Source organism: Ananas comosus, linkage group 1, assembly GCF_001540865.1.
Source record: "Ananas comosus cultivar F153 linkage group 1, ASM154086v1, whole genome shotgun sequence".
Taxonomy (NCBI): Eukaryota; Viridiplantae; Streptophyta; class Magnoliopsida; order Poales; family Bromeliaceae; genus Ananas; species Ananas comosus.
In genome coordinates this window covers 21988789-22003346 of record NC_033621.1, presented here as the reverse complement: position 1 = coordinate 22003346, position 14558 = coordinate 21988789, and the positions used below count along the sequence as shown (strand labels likewise).

The window sequence follows — 14558 nt, the reverse complement described above, 5'->3', positions numbered from 1 at the left end:
AAACTTTGCGTGCACCGTGTGCATCCGTACGTACTGTGCACCGTGACATCCTAACCCTCCATCACATTCCAAACTTTCATCTGTACCGTCCATTAATTTAAGAAACTTTTCTCTTCTAAGAAAATACAATGGCACCTCAATTATGTGTCTATACGCCGTTTTGAAATATATATCAAAATTTTTTTAAAAAAGTTGACGACGACTCTTAATTTTGAACTTTTTTATTTAATTTTTTTACAAATAAATTAGAAATGTGATTTGAATTTAATGATAACTTTATTAAATTTTACTATTATTATTAACATAGTTTTGCTAAGGACACGAAGGCTAACTAACTAGCTAGCTTTTATCCTAATTTAGAAAAACTTCAAAAACCCTCCCTGTGGTTTTGTTGTTTCTCACTTTGCCTCTCTATGGTTTAAAATGTATCAAATTGCCCCCTGTAGTTTCATTTTTATTTTTTCGGTAGCTTTTTCGTTAATATTTTATTAAATTATATGCAAAAAACTTCAGATACCCATCTAGATTTATTAAATATTTACTTTAGTACCCTTTAATTTTAACTTTATCACTGATTTAAGAAAAAAAAAATAATGAAATTGATAAGAAAAAGAGAAAAAAGAAACCACGTGGGGGCAAATTGATACATTTTAAACCACAGGGGGGCAAAGTGAGAAACTACGAAATCACAAGGGGGGTTTTTGAAGTTTTCCCTACATCACAGAAAGGGCTAAAGTAAAATATGAGTAACAGTTGAAGGACTGAAATGAAAAAGAAATTGAAATGAACTTCGAGTTAAAGTTCACGGACTGCAGTGCAATTTTGCCGCGCGGTGAAGGTCCAGTCAACGTTTCCGCGTCGAAACGCGCCGATTCCTACGACCTCTTCTTCCTCGTCCTCGTCCTCTCTCTCTCTCTCTCTCTCTCTCTCTCTAAAACCCTAGCTCTCTCATCATCCTCTCTCCATTAGTGTTTCTCTCTCTCTCTCTCTCTCTCTCTCTCTCTCTCTCTCTCTCTCTAGGGGGGCGATGCTTCCCAAGTTCGCAGCGCTGCGGAGCAGGGGAAGCTCCGGCGAGGTGAGTCGCCGCGATTTCTCTAACCCTATACACCAATCTCTCTTTCTCTACGGCGTTCTCTCTCTTAGTAGTGATTATTTGTTGAATACAAGTATCGAAAACATTGTTCTAAGTTCTATGATTGCTTGAGCTTTAGAGAACACCCCGGTTGTTATATGTTCTTTAACACGGTATAAAAGTAAGAGTTTAATTTTCTCTCATTTAATTTATTTTGCATCATAAATCTATCAGAAAGTTTCGAGTCCAGATGTGGTAGTTTCATGTTATTTAGCAATTATATTGATGCTACTAAATGATATTATTACATTTTGTTTCATCTGTGAATGTTTTCGAATTGGTGATAATGTTTGGAGAACCCCTCAACTGTTATCGAGTTTTAAAAAAACGAGTCAACTTTGATTTTTGCTTATCTTGATTTAGTTTATTTTAGTCATTTGAATGGAGTTTTTGTTAAAATGATCAAATCAATATTTTATCAGCTGAAGAGTTCTTGTTAAGCCATTGAGTCTTGCTGAGTCACCATTAAATTCAGTAAAATTTCCAAGTTATTTAATGCAAACGATTAAAATCAAAATAATAAAAATTGAAAGCTGAAGGGGTTTTGTGTCAATTAAAAAATCATTTTTTGGCATCTTCAAACACTTTTACCTTACCAATTATTTTCCATTTCTTGTTTCAAGTTTAGAAAAGTAAGTTTTAAATTGTTTATATTTGTCCCAACCGGTTGAATTCTGTTACAAAAATTCACCTTTTTGAGATTTCTTTAATGGTTTAAAATTTAGGATTTGCTAAAAAACCATGAGAGATAGAACAGAGACACTAGAATTGAAAATGATGGTAAGAGTATGCGAAGAATTGTATTTTCAATTGTAGAATGGTTATTTTCGGGGAAAAAGTTAACTTTTAATCTATCAACTGGCGCGGAGAGTGATAAACTTGCAGATTATGAAAATTTAGAGGGATATTTTTTATAATTAGTACTTTCGAGGTGTCACTCCACAACTCCACTACTTTGAAGGGATTTACAGTAAGTCGCCCGTAATTCATATTTAGAACTATATCCTTGTAATGTTCAGCTTTCCTGTTACTGCCATTAACTTGTTAACCGATCAAATCATTTAGGCATAGTCCAGGATCTCGACCTCTGAAGCAAGAGTTATTCGAGCCTCGTTTTATTTGCTTGTTTTGGTGTGTTGATTTCTCTGTATGATATAGAATACATGGCAGAAACTTTTTCGATCTTATGCAAATGATTTCCTCGTAAAGCAAGAGCGCAAGACACCCCCTTTTGCTTAACCAGTAATGCGTATCGTTATGTATCATTGACGCTAACATTTTGAGCTTTGATGCTTCTTATCGTTAATGGTTACGTTAACAGTGTAATGCATGAGAATATTTTCTTTTGCTAATTATAGATCTTTTTGAGTAAGGAAAGGTATTATCCACTTATTGCAGAAGGGAAAGCAATTTAAGAGATTTGGTTCGGAGCAAATTCAAACCAAAAATGAGTTCGTCAGTTCGAAGTCAGAAGGATCCGATTTTTCATCCAAATCCTCACTGTCTGATAAATTATCTTATCACTCCTCTCCTGTATCACCGGCCTTCTACAATTCACCTATAGCGACTCGTGCATTGGATGAAAGATCGAGCCAAAGCTCGTTCGGGAAATATTCTAATTATGATGGTGGCGAAACACCGACTGCCTCTTCTTCTGCTCTATCTGAGGACATCGATATTGGCCCTTCTTCATTACTCTCTTACGAGGACGCTGAAGAACAGTTCTTGGAAGACCACGAAGGTTACTTCTTACACTTGTCGGTGAATAATGTGCGAAGGGCCGAATACCCCAAGCTTGATCTTCAGAGAATTATCTACCTGGATTATGCATCTTCCCCGCTGTACTCGCGATTTCAGGTAATGATCCTTTCAGATAGTAGACTGATATATAAAGGAACTTTTGAAAAGTTTCCTTGAACTTCCTTTTTGGAAGTATTAATTGTTTCTCGCATGGACAACATACTATGAACAAAGCCTCTACTAGTTATGTCTCGAATTCTTGGGTTTGAACCTCTTCATTTCGTGACCTGGAAAATTTGGAGAGAAAAAAAGAAAAGGGCATTTCTTTTCTTTTTTTGGAATTCTATGGTGGTAGCAGAGAACTTCGGCGTTACGGACTTGAAATTTTGTAATCTGGTTCGAATTTGTTACTTGTGGATGTGGGTAATTTCATCCCTTCACAGTTATTAGGATTTTCATGGTGATTGCTAGGGTTTTTGATCATAGTGGAACCTTTGCTCTGTATTATCACTGTTTTCTTTGTTTTCTTTTCTTCTTTCTCCATAACTACGACATAGAAGACCGATAATTGGCACCTTCTTCTTGAGTGAAGTAATAAGAAAAAATTAAGTGGAAATCGCTGCCATGCATTTTCTTTCTTTTTGTTTTTTTGTGAGTTTTTGGTTGTGCATTGCTAAATTATTTGTCCCTAAATTTCCAGGTGGAACAACACATGAGGTTCCTACTCGAGGAGACGAATGCATTCCTAGGTTCAATCTATACCTCTGAAACATCAAATCCACAGCAGGATAAGTATGTTAATTCGACAGCCCAATATATTCTCGACCTTCTAAACACAACCCAAACTGATTACTCGGTGATCTTCACTCCTTGCCTTTCCGCCTCCTACCACCTCATTTCCGAGATCTACCATTTTCAAAGAGGCTCTGTTCTTCTTGCTAGTCGCGATAACCAACACGCTATCCGTTATGTGATCAAATCTGCGATGCAATCCAATGCAAAAGTAGGTGCAGTTCCTCTAAGAAACAAGGACCTACTCATCCACGAGCAAGATATGCACAAGATAATACGAAAACAAGGTCAGAACGGCCGCCGATGCGGGCTTTTGATATACCCAGCTCAGTCGTTCTCATCCGGGATATGCCATCCACTCAGCTGGATCGTGGGTGCGCAGCAACATAACTGGGAGGTTCTTTTGGATGTTTCGAGTTGTCTCCCTGTGGTAAGAGTAGATCTCTCCTTGTATCAGCCAGAGTTTGTGATTGGCTCCACGCACCACATACTTGGGTACCCTTCAGGTGTTGGCTTCTTGCTAGTGAGAAAAAGTGCTTATTCCGTAAGCCGTGAGAAGGGATCGGTGCGATTGAAAGCAGCAAGAACCTCTGATGATGGAGAGAGTGTGCATGTCGTAAAGGAAGGTGAGAATGTGAGTACCCATATATTCGCAGCATTGAGATTTGGATTCGAGCATTTGGAGAGCATTGGAATCGAGGCCATTCAGAAGCGGGGCGAGAGCTTGATTTCATGGCTGGTTAAGAGTCTGAAGTCATTGAAGCACATGTCGGGCGAGAAGCCCTTATTGCAGGTTTGTTGCTCTTTCTTCAATCTGTAAAAGTTACACTACTTTTCACCTGTACATCTGCATGTTCTTCCATGCTTACAGAGAACTATGTGATCATTACTAATTGATAGAAAAATGTCCTCATTGCTTAGTTATATGGATCGACGGACCGAAAACACAGGGGCTCGATACTGGCGTTCAATGTGCTCGATCCGACCGGAAACATACTCCCAGCGAGACTCGTTCAGAAGCTAGCGGTGCGGAACAACATATTCTTGGGCATCTGCACTCTATCTGATCCCAATCTGTCCAGCATCTTGCATCAGAAACCCGAGAAAAGAGCTGACGGCGCGAATCTCGATCCCCCCAGTTCGAATCTCGAAGCGGTCCGGCTCTCGCTCGGCCCGATTTCAGCCTTCGAGGATGCTTACCGGCTGGCTCAGTTCTTGTGCCGGTTTCGGGATGAAGAGTACATGGCTATTGAGGCTGCTGATTATGTTGAAGAGCTGCATAATAGTTTCTAACTGCTTTTAAATGTAGGTTCTGTAAATAGAAAGATTGTTAGATTAAATTGTAAGAAAACTGAAACTTTTTTTATTTTTTTGTATGTGTGTAATTATAAATTATTGCTCATTGTTTTCAACAATAGGCTAGGGTTGATAACAGCTATCTGCATGTGCATTTTGTTGAGGAACAACAATGAGAAAACTAAAATCATCCACAATTATCCTTCTTATTCCACCAAAGAGAAAACGGGTTAGCTATAATTTGCACCCTTTTGTGTTATAGCTCACTTTGCCGCCCGTAATTTAAAAAGTTAAACTTAACTATCTGCGGTATAATGCATTTTTATGTCGTCCACCTGTGGTTCAAAAAGTTACGCTTTAATTGTTTATTTATTTTATTTTCATTTCACTATAAGGGCTTGTTTTGTTCAAGGGTGGAATTGGAATGGATAATGGAATGGGAATGAATTGAAATGGTAATTAAAATAGCCCACCCCCAAAGATGTTTGGTTTATATTCACATTTCATTGTTTGGTTCGTATAAACTAAAAAATATATAGAATACTATAATACTAATTTTACTTTCAAATATAAATTTATATTATTTAAAATTTATGAAAAAAATAATACTATTCTCTAATAAGTTTTCTAAAAAAAATATCAAATTTATTTTTAAAAACTTTTATTAACGTGGGTTAAGGATAGGGTTTTGAGAGAGGATAGATTTTTTTTTTTTTTTTTGATGAGAAAGGGGTGAAGAGAAGAAGGGTGAGATGGTCACGTGGGCTTCGAGAACTTAGTGGGCTTCCGAAATGAAATCTCAATCCGCGGGCTAGAAGACCGGAATCAAGTTGAAGGCTAATGAGTCATTCCCATTCCAGTCCGGAATAAGAATCCCAAACCGATTCATACGAACCAAACAAAATTAACCGGATTTGATCAAACCGATTCTCATTCCATATCCAAAATGGATGAATCAAACAAGCCCTAAATATCTATTGTTAATCAGGATAGTGCACCTCATTTTTTTAAAATTTTACTTTAGTACCCTATTTGCCATAGATTTTTTTTTATTGAAATAAAAATATAAGTATAACTTTTCGAACATCCACTACAAAGTAAAAATCCACTTTTTGAATCACATTACTCAAAAGTAAATATCTACATGATACAACAAACTCGGAAAAAAAACAAAAAAACAAAAAAAAACAAAACAAAAGCGCCTTACTTAGACACATCATTTTCTACCGCCAAATAGCATTACCAGAATTCTGAGATTCGGGTTTAAGTTTTATCCAAATTTCAGGAGAGCAAATTTACCAGGCAGAGTCCTCAATGCCACACAAAATAGAATCAGGTGCTCATAAGTTAGTATACAAAAATAAGAAGTTACACTTCAGGAACTGGTCCTTGCATCTCGCTCGCGGCCCTTTTGGATTTGTGCTTTGATCTCTTCTCTCTTTTCTTGTTCCTGGAGAAAAATTGCCGACGAAAAGAATAAAATAACACGACTGGGAAGTAAATGAAGAAACTCACAGAAAAAAAAAATTACTCGTCTTGCGCGCTCGGATCCCAGCAGCTCTTCAATTTCCGGTCGATATGCCTCATGTCCTTCGCTGTCGGTATTTTCAGTTGCTCAACCTGTGGCAGTAAACAGAAATTTATTTATTTATTTTTCATTATAAATCAATCGAAGAGAGTGCTTATCGTCTATATCTAGCGAATCCACGTTCTTCAAAACTTAAGAAACTAATCCGACTACCGCAAATGAATGAGAAATGCCACTGCGAAAAAAGGTAGATACCATATAAAACAGATTCTCTCATCTTAGTAAATTATTCTTGCCTAAGTGAAGCAAAATGTCTGCTTATCTCCGCATACCAATAAATTTCCATGGAAATCAAAGATCCAAATTGAGAAATTTCGGAACTTATCACTAATGAAAAAGACCATCAAAATACTTGGTACAAGACATAATATAAGTCTTACCAAGGAATCGATGGTTCCCATCAACTCACCAAGCTGCGAGACAGAGTAAGCGGTTCGTTGCCGTGAGAATAAATTATGCAAGTATCTGTAGATATTTATAGAGATCATGTAACATGCAAAAAAAAAAAAAAAAACAAGCTGAAACAAATTTTCAATTTCATGAAGACGACAGATTAAAATTTCAATACTATGATAAAGGAAAGTTTCAAAACCCTTCAAAATCGAGAACTCTGTGAACTGCATTTGATCTACGCAAACCTGCCAATGCTAACTGCACAAGTAAACAGAATGACACCAAATAAGGAAAACAAGAATAAAGATACAACAATATCGCATTAAACAGTCATAGCAATTTCATAAGAGCCTATAAGTCTACTTACGATTTGTTAAAAGAAGGCTTAAAAAACAGTTCGGATCAGAGAAGCGAGACTTCTAGAATATCAATAGTTTACACTGAACAATACAAATCGAACCTTGGAGATAAAACTTATGTAGCGCAAATGTACAAACTGAGCTTTGGAGATAAAAAAGTACAGTGCAAACATTGATAGAGGAAATTACTTGTCCAGGAGTGTAGAGAAGAGGTGCGTCAGTCAACATCATCTTGTCTACCTCCAACAAGGCAGTTTCTCGCAAATCCTATAACAAATAATTGAAATTAAAAATCAATAAATGTATGTTAGACAATTATAGCACATATTTAATAGTCTTAAGTTTCATGTAAAACTTGCACATGAGAATATTTGGAAAATCTATTGAACCATAGATGCATGCTACAGAATTTTGTAGTTTCTAAGAATCGTGGAATTAGACTTCTTTCCTGATGGTAGAGGAGTTGATATTGTAAATATTCTTTCATAGTCTCAATAGGATTTAATCAGTTGTGCATGAACTTTTGCCAATTCTGCAGAAGGCTCGAACAAAAGCATCAATGGAAAATCAAAGCTCCAGTTTGGAATTCACGTTTTTTAATGAAACTACACACTCTCGTGTACACATTTTATTTCTCTTTTCTAGTCTTATACTCGAGAGGAAATGCAGAGGCTTGATTTCGAAAATTAAAAAAAGAAAAGAAAAGATATGCACAGAGTAGACTTTATCAGATTACATACACCAAATATATCCAAATTCATCTAATTAGGCAAGGAAGTGGTCGGGACACCGAAATAAATGCATCACGTACCTTGAACTTTTCTTGTTCACCATTTCTTGCTTGGCAGAACTCCTTGACAACCAAAATATGAAGTTAGCCAAATTTGATCATACGCAAGGATAAATTTGAACTTTCCTCAAGAAAACACACACAGACACAAGAGAGAGAGAGAGAGAGAGAGAGAGAGAGAGAGAGCATTAGAACACTAATATCTAACAAGGTGCTAGTTAGAGTATGAAATTGAAAGGAATCACCTCTATATCCTCAATAAAGCCTTTGACGGATCGGTACGGAGCATAAACAATTAGATCGAACCCTAAACTCTGTAATTAAATGAGAACCTTTACAGCAAGGGAACAGTTTGTTGGGATATCAAAAGAATAAAGAACTCTAAGAAGCGGAGACGGAACAAAAAGGAGAGAAACCTGAAGAACAATCATCTCATTATTGAGAATCATCTGATGGTCCTGCTGAATCCCCTTACCGAGTTCCTCAGCAGAAACGTGATTTTCTTCTACTTTACACGAAGTATATACGCAAGTTAGCCTATAAAGACACAAAAGCATGGATTGAGAAAGTACTTAAACTTGAAGGATAAAAAAATAATTAAATTAAAATATACACTTTCTAAGTATTTAACGACCTTCACATTTTCATTGTCAAATTCCATTTCAGGAAATGAAGCACATGGAACATTTACATCAAGTATCCAGTTGTAATCATATATGAACATCATAACCACCAAATCTTTTAATCAACACCAAAACTTACATTATATGCTTCGGATGATGTTCCATCACAGACCATTGTAAATAAAACCTTTTAAAGTATAATATTGCCGTTGCCTGTAAGGAAAGAAACATCAACGTAAATTTTCCACCTTGAAAAAGAAGGAAGAGAAAGGATAACGAAAGCAATCTACTTTACCTGTATTTTATGAGGGAACTTGAATGCCGCACAAACCTCTTGGATCTTTTGTTCATAAAATACCCGCATAAGGTGCTCCTCTTCACAGTTAAGAGGTTTTGCAGAGGAATGCCGTTCAGCTAAGTAAATTACGATAGGTCAATACCAGTTCGACTACATTTCAGTAGAAATGGTGATAATAGAGCTCAATAAGAAACACTCAAATCAGATGATTACTAAAGCACAATATAGATAAAATATAAGAATCGAATTTTACATAACCAAATAATTTCTTGAGGAAGGAATGAGAGAAGAGAATTACCATTATCTTTTTGGTCGAGAACAGGTTCGGGGTACGACAGCGAACCATCAACATCTACTTCCAAACGCGTCACGCCATACTTCATAAAAAGCAAGATCAGTAATTTAGTTCAAAAGGCTAAAAAGCAAGATCAGTAATTTAGTTCAAAAGGCATTGGAATATGTGATGAAATTTTCCAGAAACCTCAGTTGATTCACAAAGAAAATTAGAGAATAGTATGATCGACGAAAGAAAAATTTACAAAAAAAAAAAACAACAAAGTAGCATATATATACACAATGGTTATAATATCCCTTAATTCTCCAAATTTAAAATGCAGTTGCCAATGAATATTGAATAAAGTTCTTGAAAATGCTCCAACCATTTACAGATTATTCATACTTTATTGCCTCTTTGTCAGAATCTATACCTCTATATACCTATACATTATTTTTCTTGGAGTTTGCCACGTGGCAATTTCTCCTTCGCCCCTCCTTTTCACTCCAAAATTTCTACTCTCCAATCATTGCTTCCATGTAACGTCTGCCTCTTCGGCTTTCCGTCTTATTAATTCATTCCCTGTAACGTCTGCCTCTTCGGCTTCCTGTCTTATTAATTCATTTTCTGTAACGTATGTCTCTCCGGCTTCCCATCTCATTAATTCCTTCTCTATAACGTCACTGCTTCGACTTCCCCCTCATTAGTTTTTATTTTTTAAGAGGCGTTGCCCGAGAAGCCATATAGCGTCCTCGACAACGACCTCGCCTACTACATCCGCTCCAATCTCAAGCCCCGCCGGCGTGCCGCCCTCACTCTTGCCGTCAACGTCGAGTGAGTCGAACTCTAACCCTAGCCTCGAACCTTCCTCTCTCGATCTCGACCACTTAAATTTGTAATGTATAGTTATACAAAGGGTGTGTATCTCTCCTCTAATGTCTCGGAGGACGCAAAGTATCGGCTAAGATATGGACTTGCCGAAAAGTGGTTGAGGGCGCTGTGATACTTTACGAAATCGTCGCTGTTAGTAGAGAATGCCCTAAATGAGGATACAAAGGGGTCAGATTTCTATGTAATAAATTTTTTTCTCCTATAATTTTTTTTTATCTTTCGTTGTTTTTCATTAAATTATAATTTTATTCTAAAAATTTTAAAATATTTTTTATATTATTAAATTTAATTAAATATAATTATATCCGTCGCATTGCGCGGGTTCCTACACTAGTTTGCCAAAATCAGTGAACATTGAACATTTGGCAAAATACTTCAGCAACCAAATTAAAATAAAAAAAGGTAGAAGAATATTATGAACATGCTATATAAAGCATATAGGACTCAATTTCTTATGTAACAACACATTACTACTCACTTTCAGATTATCGAAAAATATAGCGCAATAAAAGATAAAGCTCATATACAATGCAAAATAGAACCTGTTCGAGCATCTTCGCAGCTCTCTGATTCGCAGCCTCATGCTTCTCCAACTAAACATATATGAACAAGAACACATAACTTAGTTCTAATAACTTCAAATACAAACCCTATCTTACTTCAAAATATAAACTTTTTAACCTAAACCAATTAATATATCATGTCCCCGCACAACACCCATCAAATTGTTTCAATTTTCGAGCTAATTAACAAAAATTATGTAAATATACTCGCATTTGATTTGGGGTTTCGCCTGAAGGAGTAAACTTTGTTAGAAATCTAGTGAGTCAGAGCAAATTTAATCACGAAAAATGGTTTTTTTTTCTTTTTTCTCTCTCTAAAGTATCTATATAATTTTACATCATCTAGCAATGTAAACAGGAAAAAAAAAAAAAAAAAAAAGAAATTAGGGGAAAAAACTAGACGAAATTACCAAATCTTGGGCGTAAAAATCCACCTCTCTCGATGTGTAGAGGTTTGGAAATCGGCCATTATTGTTCTAAAAACAATTGGAGCAAATCACCAAAAAGTAAAAAAAAAAATCCTGAAAAGGAGAGAGAAATTTCTAAGCGTTTGCGTAGGTGTGAGTTGGGGTCGAGTGTTAATTTGTTTTTATTAGGGCTTTTTTTTTTTTTTGCCTGGTGGGGTGGATTGGGCCAACTAGGGTTGTAATGTGGATCGTACCGGATCGACACGGCCCATATTAGTCGCCATATTAGCCCGGCCCGACACGGCCCAATTAGTCGGGTCCGGCTTCATATTCGGGCGGGCCGTGTTGGGCCGGAGCAAACGATCCTCCGGCCAGCACGGCCCAGAAGGCCGGGCCGGCCTTAATTTTTTATTTTTTTAATATTTTTTCAAAAATGTAAAATTTTAAAAAAAGAATAATATATTATTTTTTAGTTAAATTGATATTTGATTAAAAATTTAAAAAATTTTAAAAAAGAAATATAAACTAACAAATTTTAAAATGTTTTTTTAAAAATATATACATTATATTATTTATTTTTTGAAAAAAAAAAAGAGTTTTTGGTTCAATAGGCCATAATTGTTGATCCATTGGACAAAAAACCACTTCTCCCAAAATCTGCCAGACTGCCACTGCAGACTATAGATGACATTCTAGCTCGTTTTCGGCTCGAAATGAGCTTGAATGCGAATCGCTTGTTTAGTAAATAAGTCGAACACAAGTATTAGGGTCAGCTCGCTCATGTTCGGCTCGATAACAGCTTAAATACATATATTTTATTTTATATATATAATAAATAATTATATATATATTTCAGATTTTTATTATTTGATATTTAGTCCAACCTAAATATTAAAATTCAACTCAATTGTAAAATGATCCATTTATGTGTAAAGTTTCGATTATTAAATCAAAGTTTAATGAGTAAGATATAAAAAATTTATATCCTATATATATCCTTTCTAATCTTTTAACTTATTGTTCGTGAGCCGGCTCGTGTTCGGCTCGTTAATAAACGAGTTGAATACGAGCTGAATTTTTTGGTCGATACGTTAATAAGCCAGCTCGAGATCGGCTCGTTTCATGAAACGAGCCGAACACGAGCCGACTCCAGCTCACACGTGTTCGACTCGTTGACAGTCCTACTGCAGACCTTGGAAGGTGAGCTCCTCCCCAGGAGCTCGCACTCCTAGGCCCAAGGCAAGTTGCCTTGGGCCATGGGGTCCGGGCTGTGCTAGCTCGGCTGACACGGCCCAAGTGAGCTGTGTCATGCTAGGCCGCGGGCTCTTCTCAGCTTGGCACGACTCAGGCCCGTTTTGTGTCGTGCCGTGCCGGACCATCGGCCCTAAACAGTGAGGCCAAGCGCGACCCGAAAGTTCGGGCCGGGCCGGGCCTGCCGGCACAGATGTCCTACAGCCCGGCTCGAGGCCGTGCTGGGCCGGGCTGCCCATGAGCGGCCTGGCCCGTTTTACATCCCTAGGCCCGGCCCGACAATGTATGAAAACCCCCCTCAACTACAGGATTTTTTAAAATAGCCCTCTCAACTTTTTTTTTTTTAAATATCGAGCCTCTTTAACTTTTGAATTGTTTCTTCGAAATGAAATAACTTTAGTCAATTAAATGAACAATATTATCAAATTTTATCAAATGTAATCATTTTTTTGCAAGAAGAATCAACTGCTAGAATAGTTGACAACTATGAAAAGCGCTGAACAAAACACTCCCTAAAACTATAAACACGTAATAACTAAAAAAAATTATTAGGTTAATATGATAGCGATGTGACATTTTACTTATTGTCGTATCTGTTAACTCAAATGGGTCAACATCCTATCCTTTGACGGACTGATAAGTTCGACTGATATACATTGTAAAATAAAATTAAGTATTTTTCAATAAAACTCTAAGGCCCCATATATGCTTTCGTGTCTATTTAAATATAATTTTTTTGTGTGTGCGCGCACATTAATAAGAGTTATTTCATTAATCAAATGAATTTTTGATTCAATTATAACTTAAAAATGTGATTTCATCAAATTTAATAATTCATCCGCAAAAAATATTAATGTTTACTAATTAGTGAAGTTATTAATTTTAACGAAATTTTTTACTTAATTTGAAAATTAAGCAAAAAAATTTCTCTCCTCCCACCATGTTTCTACTGTAATAATATTCATTTCATGCTTTTCTTTTTCTTTTTGTTTTATTTTATTTTCCTTAAACTATGTGCCCTTAATCTTGTATTGGGACACCTATAATGCGTTGATGTTGCTTTATGTGCAATCAATGTGATAATAATTAATGTGACATTAACATAACATATGAAGGGACCTTTTATTACCTAGGGAGGTTTTAAATAAAACAATTGAATCACATGAATATATAATTACAAATNTTAATTTTAACGAAATTTTTTACTTAATTTGAAAATTAAGCAAAAAAATTTCTCTCCTCCCACCATGTTTCTACTGTAATAATATTCATTTCATGGTTTATTTTTCTAATTACAAATTTGACAAGTGATCTTAAGAAATTTTTTTCAAAATAAACTTTATAGTTTAGTAATTTGATTGTTTAACTTAAGTTTCTAAAATTAACTTGATATATATATATATATAACACTTCGGGGCAATTTTGGCTTGTATTAGCTCTTCGATTTGTCATTAGAAAAATAAACCATAATTTCTAGTTTAAATCAAAATAAAATTGTCGATTTGATTTAAATCAAAATTAATTTTAACCAAAGTCAAAACAAGTTGAGTTGAAAATTGGAAAATTGAAATGGACAAATATTGCATCATCTTCTCAATTTGTTGGCTTTTGGAGTTAAAAGGGACAAAAACATTCATCCCTTAAGCTTCTAGTGGTTGCCACCTCACCATTAATTGTGTTGTCTCTCTCTCCCACTAAACCCACTTCCATACTTTTTCTCTCTCTACCAACTACTTTCTCTCTCCTCTCAATTTTACTCTCTCTTTCTATCTCTTACTTTGTGAACAAAAATATTAAAAGCATTAAATATGTTCTTTATAATTTTACTTAAAAAATAAATAAAATTTTTTTAAAAATCTTTCCTCCACGAAATAGTCAGCCAGTTAATTATTCATCATATGTAATATACGAACGTTAAAACAGTGATGAACAATTAATTAAACTGTCTGTATATAAAAAATCTTTCTGAATGTGATTAAATTTTTTATAAAAATATTCTGATAAAATAAGATAACTTTTATTTTCAGTGACTGTTTCTTTTTCTTTTTACAATTAAGGTGATCCTCTCTCTTTCTCTCTCTAGCCTTCTCACCTTCTCACAAGGTGATCCTCTCTCTCTCTCATAATTGATGATATATCAACTCTCCCCTATTCCCTCTCT

The 14558-nt window shown here is 35.6% G+C and overlaps 2 protein-coding genes across 2 annotated transcripts; one reads left to right on the top strand and one right to left on the bottom strand.

Annotated features, from left to right (window-relative positions):
* Nucleotides 844–5102, top strand: LOC109720997 (molybdenum cofactor sulfurase-like). The gene is made up of 4 exons (XM_020248384.1): nucleotides 844–1075; nucleotides 2531–2989; nucleotides 3573–4457; nucleotides 4586–5102. The coding sequence occupies exons 1-4, from the start codon at nucleotides 1028–1030 to the stop codon at nucleotides 4955–4957; spliced, it is 1764 nt and encodes a 587-aa protein (XP_020103973.1). The 5' UTR covers nucleotides 844–1027; the 3' UTR covers nucleotides 4958–5102.
* On the bottom strand, nucleotides 6052–11317 carry LOC109709496 (cyclin-H1-1). Its single transcript, XM_020231796.1, has 13 exons — nucleotides 11150–11317; nucleotides 10719–10769; nucleotides 9310–9388; nucleotides 9009–9127; nucleotides 8853–8926; nucleotides 8507–8627; nucleotides 8336–8404; nucleotides 8112–8153; nucleotides 7490–7567; nucleotides 7141–7199; nucleotides 6929–7013; nucleotides 6492–6580; nucleotides 6052–6410 (listed from the first exon to the last, which is right to left on the bottom strand). The coding sequence occupies exons 2-13, from the start codon at nucleotides 10728–10730 to the stop codon at nucleotides 6329–6331; spliced, it is 909 nt and encodes a 302-aa protein (XP_020087385.1). The 5' UTR covers nucleotides 10731–10769; nucleotides 11150–11317; the 3' UTR covers nucleotides 6052–6328.